The sequence below is a fragment of the Gouania willdenowi genome, chromosome 14 (genome assembly GCF_900634775.1).
Source record: "Gouania willdenowi chromosome 14, fGouWil2.1, whole genome shotgun sequence".
Classification (NCBI taxonomy): domain Eukaryota; kingdom Metazoa; phylum Chordata; class Actinopteri; order Blenniiformes; family Gobiesocidae; genus Gouania; species Gouania willdenowi.
Window position 1 is genome coordinate 8633801 of NC_041057.1, and position 20275 is coordinate 8654075.

Consider the following 20275-nt stretch of genomic DNA (forward strand, 5'->3'; position numbering starts at 1 on the left):
GCTTGTGTTCTCGGCTGCCTTTTCCCACTCAGCGCGCTGGTTTTCCCAGTCCCGTGCTGTAAATGCTCAGTGAAAATAGCTTTAATCTACGCTCCTGGATCATTGTCACAGCAGGGTGAGTGTTCAGAGACTGGAGCCGGCTGTCTAAAGCGGGGTGTGTGAATAGACAGCGATGTAACGGTGGTTAGCCGGACTGTTTTGTTCAGTCATTAGTGTCCGCCCTCTGTCAGAGGCTGCTAGCATTAGCATATATAGCTAACCTGCTGCTGGAATGCACAGGTACTAGCAGCTAGCAGCTACATTAGCCGCATTCTGCAGTGTGGGGAATTTATCTGGTATTACATATTTTAGTACTTGATATGATGATTTATATCACACTGTTCTCCTCTTTTGTTTGTTTTTTAATTCGATGAATAATTACAAAAGCAATTATGACATTTAAATTAAATGTTTTGTTCTCTTTATTGCACTGGCTTTATTTTGGGGTTTTTCCCATTTTATTTAATTAAAAAATTTGTATTTTACGTTGTGATATTATTATTATTATTATTATTATTACTATTATGATTATTTCAGTAATGGTATTGTGTACACAGTTTGGAAGAAGGGGGAAAAAGAAATGCTTAAATATTTATTTATTTTTTATTCAATTGTGACTATATATCAACTTCATAGACTGCATAAAATGCTGGTCACAATAAAGTTTTGTAGTTTGAATTTCGCTCCTTTTGGCAAAACACTTGCCATCCTCGTTTTTTTTAATTAATGTGATTGATAATGACTTTAAACTTTAAAGTCCATTTGTCGAGATTAGATGCCATGCTTCAGTAAGGACAGCTGTGGCTGCAGATGTGGCTTACTGCCACCAGTATGAATCCATTGTAAATGCGTTATGTTCTTTGGTAAAAGAGGTGGATTCGTATTACTATTTGTTCTACAGAGGGTTATTATAAACATTTTTCTTTGTTTTGTAAAGTGAGTTTTAAGCACTCTTTGTTTTTATCCTGCAGTATTATAAATGTGATGCAGCCACTTTTTCCTTGTGTCACAACCAGGGTTTTGTTTATGGTTTTAAGGCTATATTATGTTGGTTTGGTTGACTTGTGAGTATTAATTTTCTCAAAACATTTTAACCAGATTGAAAAAAAACAGATTGAATGTGGGGTCCATTGTCAGTTGTCTTAAAAGGGTTTTTCTTCTTGTTCTTGCAGCTTGATTTATAAAAAAAAGAAAAAAAAAAGAGAAAGTGTTAGGTAGCTAATGGTAATTAACTGTGTTGGCAATGTTGAACATATTCAAGCTGACAAGCCTCCACATATTCATTGATAAATCCAGAAACACGACTTTTAACCACTATTCCTATCAATTCAAAATTATCTATGGCATACATTATAGATTGGGTGTTATTAACAGAAATCCTTCATTAGATTTTCTGAAAACGATTCACTAGTAATTAGTATTGCAATTTTAATGTCCATGTAATTAGGGTTGTCCCAATCTGGGACCAAAGGAAACTTGAATTGTTACTTTGCACTTAAAAGTATAATTTGTCGTTATTGGTTTTGAGGTTATTTTCGAAGGTCTTCTAATTTGTTTTTTCTTTTCAATTGTAGAATATTCCCATGTTTAAATGAAACTAGTGGTTATTTTGCACTTTGAAAATATAATTTTTTGTTTTTGGATCTGTGGAGGTTCAAATAAGTTGAAAGATTGGTTGAAGAGTGGAAGAGCTGAAGCAGCAGATACATAGAAAACCCTGTGCTGGGGATGAATTTATGTGGTTGCTGGTGATAAACTACGGTAACTAACAAATTGAAACAGTTCATGCTCAGACTCGGAAGGCTTAAATTTAGCAACTTAAAGCTGCAGTATGTAAGGGGTTTTTTTTTTTTGCGTTATTTGGTCAAAAAATCAATAAGAACCTTTTAGCATATTCTAATTCAAAGTGTTCTGAGAGGACACTGGACCTCTGCACCTTCTCTTGGCTCTGTATTCATTAGAAATCAAGGAGCGTGACACTCTTTTCCAGCCAATCAGAGATCTGTTTTATGGATGCACTAAAATAAAGATTGTTGGCCAAAAATAAAAAAAAACCCAAGGCCGAAAAACAAAACTCTGAAATACATTATTATGCCAGTTATTAGTACTAGGGATCGACCGATATGGGTGTTTTAGGGCTGATGCCAATTTTTTTTTTTATTTCCATCAGCATTAACCGATGACCGATACGGACTGCCTATTTTCTTGAGCCCATACTACATTTGCTCCCTCGATTTACATCATAAAAATTACATAAAGATGATAACAAATGGTACAAGTCTCAATTAAAAAAGGAACATTTATTGAAATTAACAAAGGTGAGGTAGAACAACACCAAGTAAAAATATTTAACAAATAATAAAAACAGTGGATGTAGAACAAGAACATGTAAAAAAATAGTGAGACATCTCATAAAATATTATGAAAGAGAACTGTTCATCCTTGTCCTGAAAATAGCTTTGACAAAAGTTGGCCTGACTGAAGATATATTTTATTAACAGGATTATTGAGTATAAAGATACAGTATATAATTATAGTAGGGCGACCAGTGGTAGAGGGGTCATCCTCCCATTGAGAGGTTGGGGGTTCGATCCCGGTCTATGTTGGTCTGTGTGTCGAAGTGTCGTTGGGCAAGACACTGAACCCCAAGTTGCTCCCAGTGGTTGACTAGTGCCTTGCATGGCAGCTCTGTCCTAGTGGTGTGTGAATGTGAGTGTGAATGAGTGGGTATGTAAAGCACTTTGTGACCTCTGTCTGTGAAAGGTGCTATAGAAATAAACATTACTTACTATTAAACACAAAAAGAAACCATGAATAATAGTCCATTCCAACACAACCCCAGAACATAAATTAACAGAGGAAAAAAACGTGATGTCAGATGCGCATTAAGCAACAAACTGTTCAAGCTTCTGTTCTAAATTGCATCAACATTAACAAGAATAAATATTCAAACAAGTAGTAAACTGCTTCTCAGAGTTAAAAACTTCTCAGTGCAGTGCTGAGTGAGAAGCAGAGGGAAAGAGAAAGAAACACGCACACGCCAAACCTCCAGCCAGCTGCTCGTTAACTACAACTGCGACACAACGACCCACGGAACAACCGCTAAGTTAAACAGTTAAATGATGCTTTGAAGGGTTTAAAACTTGCCTTGGGCTTGAAGAGCCTACTTCACGCTCTGCTAGTGGGGGATGGGCTCTGCAGCCTCTGTCTCCAGCAGCATGTGGCAGCTTGTAGCAGCCGCATCGGCCGATGCGATACACGTAAAACACGCAAAAATTGGCTGATTAAATCGGCCAGCCGATGAATCGGTCAATCACTAATTAGTACAATTGCGTTATGGCTATAAATGTGTACTAAAGTCACTAAAAATGAAAGCAGTGCAATTGTATACATTAATTCAAAGAATAAATCAATTAAAGAAAATATGTATTGAGCGCTGACATTTAATGCTGAACGATTAACCTTAATCGCATTGATATTAAGGTTTTCACTAGGGGTGAGTATTAGAGAGGATGTTGCAATATGATACGTATCGCGATATGTGGGTCAAGATGCGATATTATCGTGATATATTGCGATATTCTACCCAGTTAATATCATAATTAAACATAGAGATTAAAAATCAAGTTGCTGTATATGTTCATCAGAATATATTAATCATTCAGAGGACAAATTGAGTCAAAACAATTTGCTTCAAAACATCCTATTTATTATTAGTGTTTTTGCACATTTTCACTGAAAAAAGGAAAATGCAGTGTTACACACTGCCATCATAAAATAATGTGCGTCTTAAATTAACCATGACAACATAATGACGACGTGAGAACATTAAGTTACTGATAATGCACAAAAAAAGTATCCTATTGTATCAGTTTAAGCACTGATCTGAACAGATTATATGACATAAATGTTGCAGGCATTACACATGGTCATGGATCGATGATATTTCTTCTACCTGTTTGGACAGTTTATTGTTTGTTGTCCAAATATTTGTAAGCTTTAAACTAGAGAAATGCGTTGATTTCAGGGCTTTTCACTGGCGTTTATCTGTTTGTACGTATTTGTATTGTATTTATCTATTAATGTGGATGATTTTTACCAGGATATCTCAAAAAGATCCTAATAGATTTAAATGAAATCTGGTGAGCTGATAGACGATGTCAAAAGGGATAGCAAGTTTGATGTTGTACATGGTTCACAGGTATTGTGGATACAGTATCCGGAATACGTTTTGGTGACTTTGTGCCTCTAAACTTGGCAGAGGTTTGCGCTCTGAATGCTCTTGTTTTCAGTGTAATTTGCTTCTTTTGATTAATCCTTAAAGAGATACCTTGATATCAGTAGTGTCTTACAGTATGCAGTGCACATCTCACTAGTATTTGAACTAATAACTAGCTATGTGGAGGATGTTTTCAGATAAATATGAAATTCACACTATTTATTTTTTTATCGTGCTTAATATTGTGGAGTTTTAGAAAAAACAACATCACTAGTTACATGGAAGATCAATAATCAAAAAATTTAATCCATAATCCTTAAAAATAATAAAAAAAATTGGTTTGTAATCAATTGAGGCTTCAATAATCTGACTCAAATGTTACCCTTTGTGTTTATTTCACAGGGGAAAGAAATGAGTAAACAAAATGTAAATAGAAAATGATTGAGATGCTGCTTATTTTTGTGTCTAATATGATTTTTTTGTGCTACCAAATATGTCTTTGTGCTCCCATTTGTTTTACTTTAGGAACTCATGTGCTCCTTAGGAAAAATGTCAACGTAGAGCTCTGCGAAGTCTAACACTAACGCGTTCATTTCTGCTGTTTTCTGCTGCTTCTTATGAACTGTTCCCTGATTGAGAATACCCACACAAACAGTCCTTGCAAAGGCATGTTCTGCTCTGATTGGTTGCCAGACCTCTGTCTGTCAATGTGCTCAGATGAGAGGGATGTAGTAAATTTGGCAGCAGCTGTGGGGCAGACAACAAGGTCAAAAAGAATCAAGCAACTTTTCAGCCTGTGTGAGCAGTGTACATAATATACTGTATATCCTTGCACATACTCAATGATAACACCTTTTAAAAATGTCTTTGCCATTGGTTGACTGCTTCATTTTACAGATTATGCGGAATGGAGGTCACTTTCCACAAAATGTAGGGTTAATGTGTAGAAATGTACAGTTAATTCAATGCAGGTTGTAAAACTGCATGCTTGAGTTGCTAGGCTGCTTCTTTTTGTCTGGGTTTGCATGAGACTGCGCTTTTAACGGGAAAAACGGGAATAACAACGCTTTGTAAATGGACTTGATTTATACCGCACTTTATAACCACCAAGGTAGTCCCAAAGGGCTTCACAACATCAGCTTACTCTCATTCGTGCACTAATGGGACAGAGCTACCATGCAAGGTACTAATCCACCATTCAGAGCTACTGAGAGTTCAGTGTCTTGCCCAAGGACACTTCGAGAAAGTGTTTCATCCACCGAAAATGGCCCAAAAGTGCATTTTTGTTGTTTTTGGCAGCCTAATATTCTGATTAGGAATGCACCAAAATGAAAATTTGTGGCCGAAGCGGAAGAAAATATAAACGCGCGGCTGAATACTTTTTTTTTTTTTAATGCATAATTGTATAGATAGCCTAGAACTAAATTTTAGATGTTTTTTAAAGAAAGTAAATATTAGTATATTTTTAAATATTCTAGTAGCCTTTGCTTTTCAAAAAAAGCACAACAAAGTTTTTCATTTATAGTAGCCCTTCAAATAAAACAATACTTGCATTCCAAAAAAAACTAAAGTGCTTTAAAGGGTAGGTAAAAAAATGACTTTATAATGGTTTTTCTACAGTGATATACAGTGGATGTAATCTATCCATATATATATATATATATAGGTCACATTAAAGGTGGAAAAAGTTGTGAAATTATTTATCTTGGTGTCATTTTTTTACATCACAAAAACCTGGCATTTGAACAGGGGTGTGTAGACTTTTTATATCTACTGTACATCCCTTTAGCCTCATTCAGAGGGCAAAAGTTGAAAAAGTTTTGTTTCCTCCCTTCCTTGTTATTCCACATTTTGTAAAAAGTCAGCTTAAAACGGGCGAGTTGGATTTTGCCCACGTTGGCAGGTGACGTCACCTAACACGCCTCCTAGAATGGTTGCTCCTCCCCCTCCCACTATTTAACACAAAAACAAACACTGCGGTTTAATATAGAATATACATTATACTTTATTGCCATACACTGTATGTAAATGCAAACTGCACTACTGGGAGCCCAAACTGCACAACTTTTTCTGCTGCTGATTGTGTTGGGAGTCACTGCATGGAGCCACGGCCGTTGTTCACACACATCAGCTCCGTGCTAATGCTACACCAGCCTATGCAGCGAGACCTGACATCGCTCTTGTGAGCTGAGGAGGAAAAGATGGGGATGTTTATGGATTCGTGGCTCACAGTGCTAACAACGGACTCGGTTGTAAAATTGGATGGCTTCCAACTTTTACGCGGTGATAGACAATGGAGAGCGAAAGGAGAGAATCTGGCTGTGTTTGTGTGCGGAAAGGAGGAGCTGCTGCTTCTCCTGCTGCTCTGGTTCTGCAGCAGTGCACACACACTTTTATGACTCAAAATCAATACACGTTGTTTGATTGCGTCACACACTACTATTCGGCCTTGCTTTTAACTCATTCCACCGAAGGCCGAATGTGGCTTTTTTTGCAACATTCGGTTACCGAATATTCGGTGCATCCCTAGATCTGATATCTAACTGAACTTTTTTCATCAGCTGCCATAAACTCACATGCTAACAGCTAAGGGTGTGCGATCTGACGATATTAGATTGTTAAGGATTCCAACATGACGACGATCTCCCAAATCACGGAGATCGTAGAACCGTCTGTAGTTCACATTTTAATTCTTGCGCTGCCTTCTCTGCATCATATGTCTGTCGTCCATACACAAAACATCCAATGGTTTTTTCTCTGCCAAATCACACCATTTGCTAGTCAGCATTACAGACATTAATTAAGATTAATTAAGCACTTAAACAGGGCAAAAGTACACTTCGCTCCCCCTCCCCCCCAGTGCACGGACAGTTAGCTGTGCTGCTTCCTCCGCGTTAGCGGCTGTCTGTCAGAGGCTCAGTGCAGATGTCTGTCTGTCCTGTAAAATTTTATCAGTTCTGAGTGTTGAAGCACTGAAATATGCTTGAGAAAACACTGCATGTGTTTCTCTTCTATAACTAACTCTCTGTTGCTGCGCTGTAGCAGAGATCTGCTGCTGTAGCTCACGGGGCTGTTTACATATTCTTAAAGAGACAGCGTCCTAAATGTGATTTACTTTAAAAATGACTTTCAGCAACTCAGAGCTGCCCTGAAAAAAGCAACACTACATAATTTAATCACATTTCAGCCTCAATGAAGGAAAAAGTCAAAAGTGATACAAAATATTTATATTTTGCTGCTAGTGATTAATAAAAAGGGTCTTTGTGGCATTTTTTGCCACTGACTTTGACCCATTATGGTTTTTCTTGTAAAACTATTTAAAAAAATGTAAAAAATAATAAATGGAGTTTTTATTTACCTTGTCCTAAATGATTTTTTATTCCTTTTTTCCATTTAGGGCAATCATTTTAAGTAGGTGATTTGGTTTGTTTTATTGGTAAATAACTTTAAAATAGTCTAAATGATTTGAATGAAAAAAATCGTGATCGTGATTTCACAAAGAAAAAATTGTGATATATTTTTCCCATATTACCCACCCCTACTAACACTTTTTCATGTGTCTTCCAAATGAAGATGTCTAGCGATTAGAAATATTGTTGTGCAGAACTCTTAAAAACATTTGACCTACCTGGAATATAGAGCAACCAACTATGAGAATCAAATTGTGCAACCCCTTCCTTTTTAGCCACAGTGGATGGTTGGATATTGACAATTTGTTAAACAAATTCGGATGAACTACAGCCGGGCCGGCGGAACGTCTTTGGTAAAATTGTAATCTACATTGAACTGCCTTTGAAATGATATATCACACAACTATGTTCAGATAAATTTAGAAATTACCGGAAAAGGGGCCCACCCCCTTTCAAAAAGGTCTCCGAGAGGTTCTTAACATCTGCTTATAAAATATTTTTATGAAATTACAGCCCGTTTCAACGAGTATTAATGGAGGAGTAGTCATTTGAAAAGTGGCACAAATGGAGTAATGGGTCCCATTCATATATTGGGCCCAATATATGAATGGCAGAAAAAAGGGGGGTGGACCCCCTCGGGCTCCTGTATGTATGAGGCAAAATTATAATCCACGTTGAATTACCTTTGAAACGATGTATCACATGACTATGTTCCCATAAATGTAAAAATTTTTAAAAATGCCCCTGTGACATGTACGCGGTAATGGGCCCCATTTAAATATTGGTGTGTGCCAATGATTTGGTACCAACTTTTTCCACCTTTAATGTGACCTATTTGACTTGCAAATAAATAAGAAATCGACTTGTTTTTATTTTCCCCTTTTGGGCCCCAAATCAAAAATGGGGCTCAGAGCGTCGATGTGTACACATCCATAGATTATACCTACCAAATTTCAGCACAATCTGTTATAATGAATAACAGAGTAGCAGTGATTTAGCTAGTGTACACAACAACAACAACAAGAACGAAGTGAGTGGTGTTTTGAGTCCGGTAGCCCGGCCTAATAACAAATAGATATTGATTTAATGATCTGCAACAATGTTTGCTGAGAGTTTCATCACTCAAACTGTTGGACAAGGTGAAACGGCTAGAGATGCTATCATCGCAAACAAGAAGCACGTGAACTCGCTGGTTATACTGGGAGGCTCACAGACACACATTCCTCTATATTAATCCTCCATAGGGAAAGTCTGCTGCTCACTTTTCCAGTCTGCTCAATGTCAGTGAGTCAAGTTTATCGTTTGTGTGTTTCTTTACACATTCACACACAATGCCTTTGAGTGCACACTTGGTCATACGACAGGACCCATATATGATTTATGAAATATTCGTATCTGACCAATCCCAGGATACAAATGATCGAGTGTTGTTAAATGCGGTGGCTGAATTCTATCATCATTAACATGTTATGCCCTTAAATCTTCCTGATACGGAGGCCCTGCCCACTGAGGTCAAACAAACGCTGGCAAGAAAAGAAAGGAAATCCTCACATCTGAGGTGGAGCAAAACAAAGATGTGCTTTTTGACAATGTGAAAACTGGATTTATAGGTACGGTTTTGCTGTGCGTTTGCTCCTATCGGCCATTGTATAAAGGCGCTCAATAAAGCAGGTGAGGTCTGCCCCCCTGTGAGCTGAGCGCTGCGTACAACAACACAGCAGAAATCCTGGAGAGAGACACAGAAATATACTGTTCATATCGCCATCAGTTGTCCGCACGCTGGGGGCAATAAAATAGCACCTTAAAATAAATTAACGAATCCCTTAAAAAGCCTCAGTGGAGGCTGTTCTGCCACTGTTTCGGCTTTGGCTCTTCACGCTGCGCTGGTACATCAAGCATCGCTCCATTCACCAATGCAATGCAGCAGCGTTCCCCCGCTGGTTCAATACAGCAAATACAGCGTAGTCTTGAACCTATGCCCTCCTGCCCATTAGCAGGGTTTGTCACTGGGTTTATTAAAGAAAAAACAAAAATGTGCACGTATCCCTAATGACGTGGGCTTTTTATCCCCCGTCACAAAGTGGAAGGGGGATATAGTTTGAGCTCCGTCCGTGCGTCTGTCCGTCCGAGTTTAAGGGGACAGTTTTTCTCAAAAACTGTTTAAGATAGGATAACCAAATTTAGTGTGTGGCTTCAGGGTATCAATAACCAGATAGAGTTCGAAAATGAGAAGTGCGCAATTATGTTTTCCTCCCAAGGGGCCCCAAAAGGCAAAAAACAAAAGTCGATATCTCATTTATTTGCAAGTCAAATATTATGACAGTTGGTGGTACCGAATCATTGGCACATACCAATATCTAAATGGGGCCCATTACCCTGAACGTAGGGTTGGGCGTCGAGAACCGGTTCCAAATAGGAACCAGCTTCTAGCGTCCGGTTCCGGAACCATTACGAAGATGTTAGCATTTGCCTAGAGCTGTTTGGTGTAGCCTTTTCTGTTTACCGCATTTACCGAGGCCTGTGTGTTTAATAAGTCCGTGTGAAAGTCTGTATGTTTATGCTTCCGTCCATGCACGCTTTTTTTATTATATTCATGTCTTTTAAGGCACTAAATATAGTGTCGGCTGGAGTCAGTGCCGCTGCCATCTTGGATTATGTCGTCACCAGCGCGTCATTGCTGCAAGTCGCGCAAGTGGAGAACGACCAAAATTTCTCAACAAGAACTGTTGATTGATTTGTCACATGACTGCTCCAGGGTTTGAGTTTGTTTTATTTTGTTTCACATCTACTTGGGCTGCAAGTCTTTGTTTTTAAGACTGCTGCCAACTTGTTTGTAGAGTTATTTCAGCAAGTTTCACTTTTACAGTTACAGTTTGGCACCTTTGCAAATGAATACCCTAGTTACACTACTGCAACCAAATTAAACTTTATCAACTAAGTGAATTACTTAAAATGGCCTGCATAAAAAGGCTTTTTCAAATGAAAAAATTGTCCTGTGAAATCTGACCTGTTTAACTGCACATCTCAAAGAATTGAAATTGAAAATCGAAATCAGAATCGGTAAAATCCAAACGATGCTCAACCCTACCTGTACGTGTCACGGGGAGCCAGGGGACCCCAAGGGCCCCATTTTTCAAATGACTGTTAGTTCTCCTAAGATCGGAATGCCGTTTGGTATGAATATGATGAGGGCCCACCCCCTTTTCCGGTAATTTCTACATTTATTGTTACATAGTGGTGTAATATATCATTTCAAAGGCAATTCAAAGTAGATTACGATATTACATCGCACAATTTCATTTTTTTTACTTACTACTTACTACCGAGTCATTTCACTGAATTCTCGGGAACGTGGTACGTGCTATTCGGCATGGGCCATGGCCAGGCCATAGTTCATCAGAGCTTGTTTTCACTCTGTTCGAGGTATCTTCAAAGGGGAAAGCTTTTCTTAGAAACTGTTTAAAATAGTAAGTCATTTTGTATTTTAAAGTGATAATATTTTCTTATGACTACTTCTAAGTTCTTAGATTTTGGATATTTAGGAAAAGGTTGTGAGTTATGACAACCAATCTGGCGGAGGATGTTGATGACTGTCTTCTTGTTTGAAATTAATTTTATTTTTAAAAAAATTCTATTTTGTTTTAATATCTCATTTTGCATAGGCTTAAATGACCGCTGAGGCTTTTGCTGAGGTTTTGCTGTGCTGCTCCACAAATCCTCGTTCTCGTACAGATTTGTGTACATGAGGTCAGAGCTGACATGAGATTTGATCGTAGCGTAAGCTCACGTCAAAATTAATCAATACTGAAGTTTGCCCAAATATGGTTGAAGGCATGTTGGACACTCAGATCTGAACGCACGAAAGGTTGATAAATGAGGGTTATTGTACGGGACCCCACTTTAACACACATAGTAAAAGCACTTAAGTGTACATGATGCTTAACACAAAACAAGCAAAGTAATTAGCAAGCTTTGAAAGTGAATCAAAGACAGGCGCATTATAATTTTTAACTATTTAAGTCAAATTTGGATTGGACTTGGATTGTGATTAAACCTTGGGGTGGGGGAGAATCATGGTAATTCTTCTCTGAACTCATGATGTGTAACCTGAACCTCTGCTCTTGTCTCGTGAGAGCTGCTTAACGTTATGAAGCTTTTAATCTCGAGGAAATAAGTTAACAAATTGATGAAATGCTGCTATGCTCTCATAGCAACTAAAAGTATAATCCAAAAAAATCTAAATAGTTGATTATACTATATGCTGCCATAGTGATGTATGTTGTTTTCTAACTGCAGTGTAGTCACATTTGGTTTCATATAATAATGCATGAATTGCTTTAAGTATGATAGGATGTCTGTTGCAGATGAGTGTATCCACATTTAAGGCTTTACACCACAAGGCTTATATACTGTGGCTTAGTTTTCAATATTTAATGTTTTCTTCAGTTTTTTTTGTTTTTTTTTTTTAAAGTAGCCTGTCAAAATGGCATTGTAAATTTTGGGCTCAGTGATAAGGTGGTGTAAAGAGGATATTTGTCATTTGTTATTGATATAGTTTTTTTTTATTATTATTATTTATTGTCACCCTTGTATGAAATGCCAACTTCTGAATTAAAGTACAAATTAAGTTCTGGGTGCTGTGACACCAACTGTGCTGTTTTCACTGACATGGTCTAGACAGCATGTTTTTGTCGATTGATCAGTGTATGAGAATTTTTAATGTATGTGGAAATTCTTAACCAAAAATTGGTGTTTTTAAAAAAACATATTTAACCAGTGTACGTAACAGAATTCTTAGTATTCAGTTTTCTGAGTAAGAAGCTGTCTAGCTTCTCAGAAAGCAGCAATTTTATCCATGATTCATCCTGCTTAGGTCATTTCTGTGCTGTGAATCTCCAGCTGAATGTTTTTGAGGCTGCGCTGCTCAGAGGCTCTGGCAGACACATTCAATCATTTTCAAATACAGACGACATTTGGGTAAAAATTGTTACTGCAGGCTTTTTGAAGCCTTGTTCTCTTGCTTCCCGGGATTATGTTTCATATGTGTTTGTTTGGTTTATGGTCTCTGTCGTCTTTCTGCCCTTTTTTCCTCTGTGCTGTAGCTTAACAGTCTCCCTCCCTCTCTCCTCAGGCCGTGAAGAGCTAAAGAGGATGGCTCACTCTAAAGCACGAGCCGCAGACGGAAAGGTGACCTACCCCCCGGGGGTCAAAGAGATCTCTGACAAAATCTCCAAAGAGGAAATGGTTCGCAGGCTCAAGGTTAGTTTCTTTTCCTGCTTGTAGAGCAGCCTTTGTTTACCCCCTGCTTTCAGAAAATTAATACATAGTTCTACCTTCATGTAATCTGATGAAATAACAATTTCATTGCAGTCCTTTTTTCTTCACTGTTGTAAGGGAAGCATGAGTGATTGATTGTGAAATGACTTCCCATTCTTCTTTGATAAATATAAACTCCACCCTTTTCCAGATGGTTGTAAAGACCTTCATGGACATGGACCAGGATTCAGAGGAAGAGAAGGAGCTGTATTTGAACCTAGCCCTCCACTTGGCTTCAGACTTCTTTCTCAAACACCCAGACAAGGATGTGCGCCTGCTGGTGGCCTGTTGTCTCGCAGACATATTCAGGATTTACGCCCCAGAGGCGCCCTACACGTCCCCAGACAAACTCAAGGTAGCAGGTTGTTGTTGTTTTTTTTTTTTTTTTAATTCTCAAACAATTTTAAATAACTGACATTAAGCTGTATATAGGTTGGTCTTTAAAAAGTTTTAAATTGTCTTAAATTCAGATCAGATAGGTCTTAAATGTGCTTTAATCATGTCACCATGAGAATTTCTGGTGAGCACCGACTGAGCGCTCTTCGTGTCCCATTCCATCTCACCCCGTCATTTAGATCACATGACGCATTGAGTCTGCCGCCTCCTTGCTAGCTAACCTGGCCTTTTTGGTTGCGCCAAATGGGAAAATGCCGATTTAATGACAAGTGGTTTGAAAACACAGTCGAGTTATTTACATTTTCTTAGAAGACCTAATTTTAGATCAAAGCTCCACATATGGCATTACACGGTGAAGGATCTAATAAAAGCGCTTTGGCGTTTGGTTTGCTCACAGGTTCCATTCAATTTTAATTTCTGGGTTGTTGTCCACTGATATTAAATGTTGTGAAAATTGGATTACAATAAATATCATTTAGGACAATGTTGATATTTTTGTTCTATTTCCACATTAATAAACACATTTGAAGAATGTTCTCGAACAGCTGATTTTTTTTAATTTTTTTTATTTTTTCCCAACCTCTGTGGCCCACTTGAGGTCAAATTTAATCGTATTTGGCTACTGAAATAAAAATGAGTTTGACACCCCTGTTTTAAACTAGTTATTGCTATGCCATTTGCCTTAAACTAATGTAAAAAAAATTGAATATTTAATTTATAACTAAATATGAACACATGTAAATCACATTTAGTTAAACTCTAAATTCTTAGTAATTTTGTTGTATCCACAACATTCTTTTATGTTTCTTTCTTTCTTCTTTTTCCCAGGACATTTTCATGTTCATCACACGGCAGCTCAAAGGACTGGAGGACACTAAAAGCGCACAGTTCAACAGATACTTTTACTTGCTAGAGGTGAGTGACTTCATACACTTTTCATAGCTTATTTCTCTTGAAGGTACATCAGTTAAAGTTGCCTTTGCTGTTTTTCTTTTTACACCATAATCTGGAATGATTTTTTAATTTCCTGTTTGTGTTCAGATACTCACATGCTAAATGTCCGATTACCTTGTTTGTAAACACTTAATTCCTGAATAATAGGAAACTGAAGCCATTTGCTCTGATCCAGATCTATGCCATTTAAGTGGGTTGGTGTTGCTTCGTTCATACATTCATACCTCAGCTCTTTTCTCCAGAACATAGCCTGGGTGAAATCCTACAACATCTGCTTTGAGCTGGAAGACAGTAATGAGATCTTCACCCAGCTTTACAGAACTCTCTTTCAGGTTATCAAGTAAGTGTCTTGATTTCCCTACGTTTCTACCCTTTTCTTTGATAGTCACACCTCGGGATGGGTACTTTTCACGTTTGAACCGATACTGGGTACCTGTGGATCAGTATCGTTACTCAACGGTTGTAATTTTTGGTACTTTTTTGGTGAATAATTACATCTCAAAATATTCCAATTTACCATATTTGTTTCTCATATTATTAATGAGAATGGTAATAATAGTGATAAAGTTTAACAAATATATCAAACCAACATCCAAATGTTTGTATTGTAGTAACACTTGCTCCATTGAAAACCCTTAACTACATCCACGCACTGTTTTTATTTATTTTTTGAATAGTTCACACATTTTTAAAAGCATAGCCATACTTTCGACTTCTTTTTATCAGCCATTGCTGAACCGTCAGCTACTGCCGTCATTACGCTCTTGTGCGTGCAATGCTGTGTTCAAATACAGCACGTGAAAACACCCACTCAGTACAACGTAGTACCGAAGGAATTCGGTCAGTACCTAAAAAAGTACAGAATTTGGTACCTAGTCACACAAGAACGTACTGAAACAATTAAATGACTTTCCTTAGAAATTTTTTTTTTTAAAAAACCTCAATCTGTATTTACTGCAACGCCCCAAAGTGGCGATGCATTCCTCTGCTTGTTCCCCTTTGATCGCCCTCTCTGCATCCCTTCACTTCTCTCTCTCCAAAGCCCACGCTCATTTTCACTCACTCCAACACAACCTTGAGGGCTGAATTCTGCAGCATAGAGTTTGGCTCATCGCCATGAGGGAAAGTCAGGGTCGTGAGCGTGTGTCAGTCGTGCTAAACCAACACGTAATTACTCATACAAGGAGAATCTAAAGATCCCTTATTTTCCTTCCAAGGTATTTATAGTTTATAGTGGGCCACAAGCTGGTTATATACGACCTGTGTTTGTGTAGTTATTTTTTGTTGTTTTACTATGCATCATTTTCAGTGAATAGGAGTTAATGAAAATAGTAGTGCCTGCATGGCTGGAAGCAGTCACTGTGATACAAATCTGGGTAATAAGCTCTACCTCCCGCTGTAGTGCACATCATTATTGGTAGAGAAACATTAAAGCCCCAAGGACTGGGAAGTTATTATTGCTAAAATGAGAAATGAGGGGAAATGTTGTCATTTCATTCAGGTTTTTTTCCTGAATTATTACATTCTGTACCACATACATAATGTTGCACTTCTTTGGGACTAACAACAGCTTCATGCATCATATTTTATCGTATTTTTTGTGCTTTTTTTTCCAACAGCAATGGCCACAACCAGAAAGTACACATGCATATGGTGGACCTGATGAGCTCCATCATCTGTGAAGGAGACACTGTATCACAGGAGCTGCTCGACACGGTGTTAGTTAATCTTGTACCAGCGCACAAGGTTTGTTTCATCACGCATACGTAGCACACATGGTGTGTAGATTGGTGCATATAAGAAAGGTGTGAAATGTGTGGGAGGAATACAAGTGGAGATTACTCACTACATTTTGGATGCAACCTGTATTTTTGTTTGTAGTAGACCAGTGGGCCAAAATAATTTTCCATACCCAGTCATTCAGTGAGACCCCTGCAGGTGAAAAAAAGCACTGCAGTTTCAATGTACTATAAACTATGATGAGCATCCTTGGTCTGGAACAGCCTTTTTTGTTTTTTTTTTAATAGTGAACACCTGGAAATAAACAATTCCTACTTCAGACAACTGTTTTTCCAAGACATTTTCTTTGATCTCCTTTCTCTTTGATTTAGGGGATCAAAGTAAATTTCCTGAAAAACAGGAGCCTGAATAAATGAAACCGTAACATATTATTTAAAAAGAACTTTCTGGAATTATTCTTTGTTTGTGTGTGTGTGTGTTTTTTTTTTATTACTTTCATCTTATGTTTTTGGCACCCACATTTCTGTCTAATGGTTTACATGTTTTTTTTTGTTGTTTTTTTTACCTCTTTCTTTTGTCTTTGCAGAATTTGAATAAACAAGCCTACGATTTGGCCAAAGCTCTGCTGAAGAGGACCGCTCAGGCCATCGAGCCCTACATCACCAATGTACGACTGAATCTTTGCTCGATTCTTGCTTGGTTTTTTGTTTGTTTATTGTGCAGCTTGCAATTTTGTAATTTTCCATAAATATAAGTTTTTTTGGTTTTAAATGCTGTTTGAATTTAGCCAGCAAAGATTGTTTGAATTTGAAGTTTTGGTTCTGAGAAATTGGGAGATTTCTAGGCCTCAGATTAATGAATCCTCATAATTCTCCTGGAGTTGTAAAGTAAATATCTACAGTATATCCATTCCCAAGCTTTTAACTTCTTGCAGAAAAAAAGAGTGTTTAGTACCAGAGGAGGACTTTTCAGTCTGTTTGGGTAAGCTGGGTTTTCCCACCAGCTACAGGAAAGCAGCAGTTTCTGAACTTTGACCTTTTATGGGAGCAAGGGGGCAACACAAGAAATGTAATTTTCTGCGAGAAGATAACATTTTGTAATTTGTACATGTCCGATGAATATTAAACCAGTCAATCTTACAAAGATGAGTCTATTATAGACACATGATGTTGCAGAATGGTCATGTGTGGTTGCTCTAATGTTTATTTTCGTGACTCTTTTGTTTAACAGTTCTTCAACCAGGTGCTGATGCTGGGAAAAACGTCCGTCAGCGATCTGTCCGAGCATGTTTTTGATCTTATCTTGGAGCTGTACAACATTGACAGCCACCTGCTGCTCTCAGTATTGCCACAGCTGGAGTTTAAGCTCAAGGTATTCAACCAGAACATCTTATTTTGGTAGATAGTGTTGTTTTATTTTTAGATTGGTTTCCCTAAATGAGTGTTGATGTATTGATAAATATTATATGATAATATAAACTGGATTTCAGGATGCAGCAGATATATTATTATTGGTATTTTTACATTTCACTCTGCTGGTTTGTTGCTTTGTATTAGAAGGCTAAAGCAGTCAGGAAAGTGTTTCCTCTGCCTTGTCTCACAGGCTTTACACTGATGGGCAAAGGTCATTATTACTATTCTCAAAGAGTCTGAATCCAAACGATATGATATCAGACTGCACCCCTTTTATTCTCCCCTATTGTTTTTTTATCTCCCGCTCTCAGCGAGTGTTTCAACCTTGGTGCTTATATTTCTTCCATCTTCACTGCCTCCCTTGGTCTTTATTTCTCTGCACCCCCCACCCCCATGCTTCCTCTACAACCAAATGGATCCAAAACAAAAAATGGCTGTCATTCTGTAACAGGGAAATGTTGTTGTCTCAGTTTCATTTTAAAAACAGACTTGCTTTCTTTAGATGTTTCTAACCTAACACCTAACACAGCCAAATTTAGCACCTCTTTTCTCTCCCTATTCTGTCAGAGTAACGATAATGATGAGCGGCTCCAAGTTGTGAAGCTGCTGGCAAAGATGTTTGGAGCCAAAGACTCGGAGCTGGCGGCTCAGAACAAACCCCTCTGGCAGTGTTACCTGGGCAGGTGGGTTTAAGGGATTGGTTTCTAATTTTCTAATTTGAGAAAGAGGAAGAAAGATTTTAATGTGTTTATTGCAATCTTACTCATCAACATTGGTTATTAATATAAAAGGAGTAAGTGGGGGTAGGTTTAGAAAAGCCCTCCCTACTTTTTTTTGGACACTTGAAATGCTTTGTTTATTGAGATGCTGTTGTTTTTTTTTTAAAAGAACTAAATAAAACCAATTTATTATTATTATTATTATTGGTTGTATGGCATTTTATTTATTTATTTTTGTTAATCTGAAATTGATAAGATCAAATAAATAAACATATTTGTATTACTTTAATTTTTTTTTCTGAGAGCACACATTTCAATGTTTAACAATTCATAAGGAGAAAAAAAGTACAAAAAAGTTGAAAAAATAAAAGCTTGCATATTTTTTGGTTGAAGAATAATCAAATATATTGGCTGATTGATGTCAGTGTTTTAATAAAATATGTTTTTATTGTTCAACTTCGACTGCAAATTAATTTGTGTGACACGCCTTTGTTTGTATTTAACAGGTTTAATGACATCCATGTGCCCATCAGACTGGAGTGTGTTAAGTTTGCCAGCCACTGTCTGATGAACCATCCAGACCTCGCAAAAGACCTCACAGGTACCACAAGCTTTTAGGAAACATGTTTGATTCTACAAATATTGGACATTTATTGTTTTTCCCCTCAATATTAAAATAACAGATATTTGGAATTCCTAAGCACATGTTTGACTGTTTTTCTAAACTGAGCTCTTAAACAACAAATACACCTTGTCAACATTAAAAGAAGAAATGATCCACTTCTCTTTCTCTTGTGTCATTCTTTCTATCACAGAATTTTTGAGGGTTAGATCACATGATCCAGAGGAGGCCATCCGTCATGATGTCATCGTCTCCATCGTCACCGCTGCCAAGAAAGACTTGTCTCTAGTCAATGACGCACTACTCAATTTTGTAAAGGAGAGGACCCTCGATAAGAGAGTGAGTGTGATGATGTAGCACACGTTAGTGGCATTTTGATGGTAATTCGGAATCGGATATAATTTACTAATCCCAGGGGGAAATTACTTTTTTACAGATGCTCCAGAAATATTTCGAAAAGAAACACTAAACAAAGAAAAGAAAATGTACACAATTAAGTAAAAGACTGTCAATCATTATAGGGATTAAATATGATTTAGTGCAATATTTGTTTCTGTGTGTAATGTAGGAAATACCTCTGCTGTCTTTGTCTTTTGTCTTCCCATTATCCTGTGCAAACGACCACTACTTGGTTATTCGGGATGTCCCGATACAATTTTTTTCACTTCCAATACGACACTGATATTACAGCCTTGAGTATTGGCCGATATCGATACGATACGATATCAGCACGCATCATAAATACTTTTATTACTTATTTTGTAGTGTGGAATGTTAGAAAAGTCTTGATCAAGTGATGTTACTCAAACAGAGAGCAATAGTCCACAATTTAAGTTCACTTCAGTTATTTTTTACTGTCAGTATATGGTGGGAACAACTGAGGGCGGGGACAAAAACAACGAAAACTTATTGGAGCTCTTATATCGGAGATTTTAGATGCAGTCTGATAAAATCCGATATTCCTCTTCTGGCTGATGTCAGACTGATATCCGATATCAATATCGGATTGGGACACCCCTATTAGTTATGACAAAACCACACGCCTCCTTTTTTCAATTTTTTTCTTAAAAGATGTAAAATATACATTTTATTCACTAGCTTTTAAAGCTGTAATATGCGGGTGTCATATCATCTTTATGTGTCATATAATAATTTTTGTTGGTTAGGAATTTAATTTGGTAACATTTACTACAAAGATTGTCATCATTTATAGAGTCGGGCTATTCAAACTTGAAGCTTCATCAAATAAATAATTCTTAAGTGAGCAATTTGCATAATCCTAAAAGACATAAACTGGATCAAATGATTGTTTTAATGATGTCTTTATCCTAAAGGGTGTGCATGACATTTAGTGTCTCTCACACTTGGGCCTCTTAAAGTCAGTGATTGCTGCTATTAGTTCTATTCAAATACTGCTCCTTTAATTAATTTTGTAGTGAAGTCATTTT

At 37.4% G+C, this 20275-nt stretch overlaps 1 protein-coding gene across 3 annotated transcripts in view; it reads left to right on the top strand.

Moving 5' to 3' along the window:
• The window catches only part of pds5b (PDS5 cohesin associated factor B), a 32603-nt gene that overhangs the window by 255 nt on the left and 12073 nt on the right, over window positions 1-20275 (top strand). For 2 of the 3 annotated variants that reach the window (XM_028466651.1, XM_028466654.1), the window contains exons 2-11: window positions 12800-12927; window positions 13136-13339; window positions 14209-14295; window positions 14577-14674; window positions 15954-16080; window positions 16661-16741; window positions 17305-17445; window positions 18054-18169; window positions 18712-18806; window positions 19021-19166. In XM_028466651.1, coding sequence (XP_028322452.1) covers window positions 12820-12927; window positions 13136-13339; window positions 14209-14295; window positions 14577-14674; window positions 15954-16080; window positions 16661-16741; window positions 17305-17445; window positions 18054-18169; window positions 18712-18806; window positions 19021-19166 — 1203 coding nt within the window. In that variant the 5' untranslated portion in view covers window positions 12800-12819. Of the gene's footprint in view, window positions 1-12556; window positions 12646-12799; window positions 12928-13135; window positions 13340-14208; window positions 14296-14576; window positions 14675-15953; window positions 16081-16660; window positions 16742-17304; window positions 17446-18053; window positions 18170-18711; window positions 18807-19020; window positions 19167-20275 lie in introns of those variants that run through there. The other variant, XM_028466652.1, reaches the window with a different exon arrangement.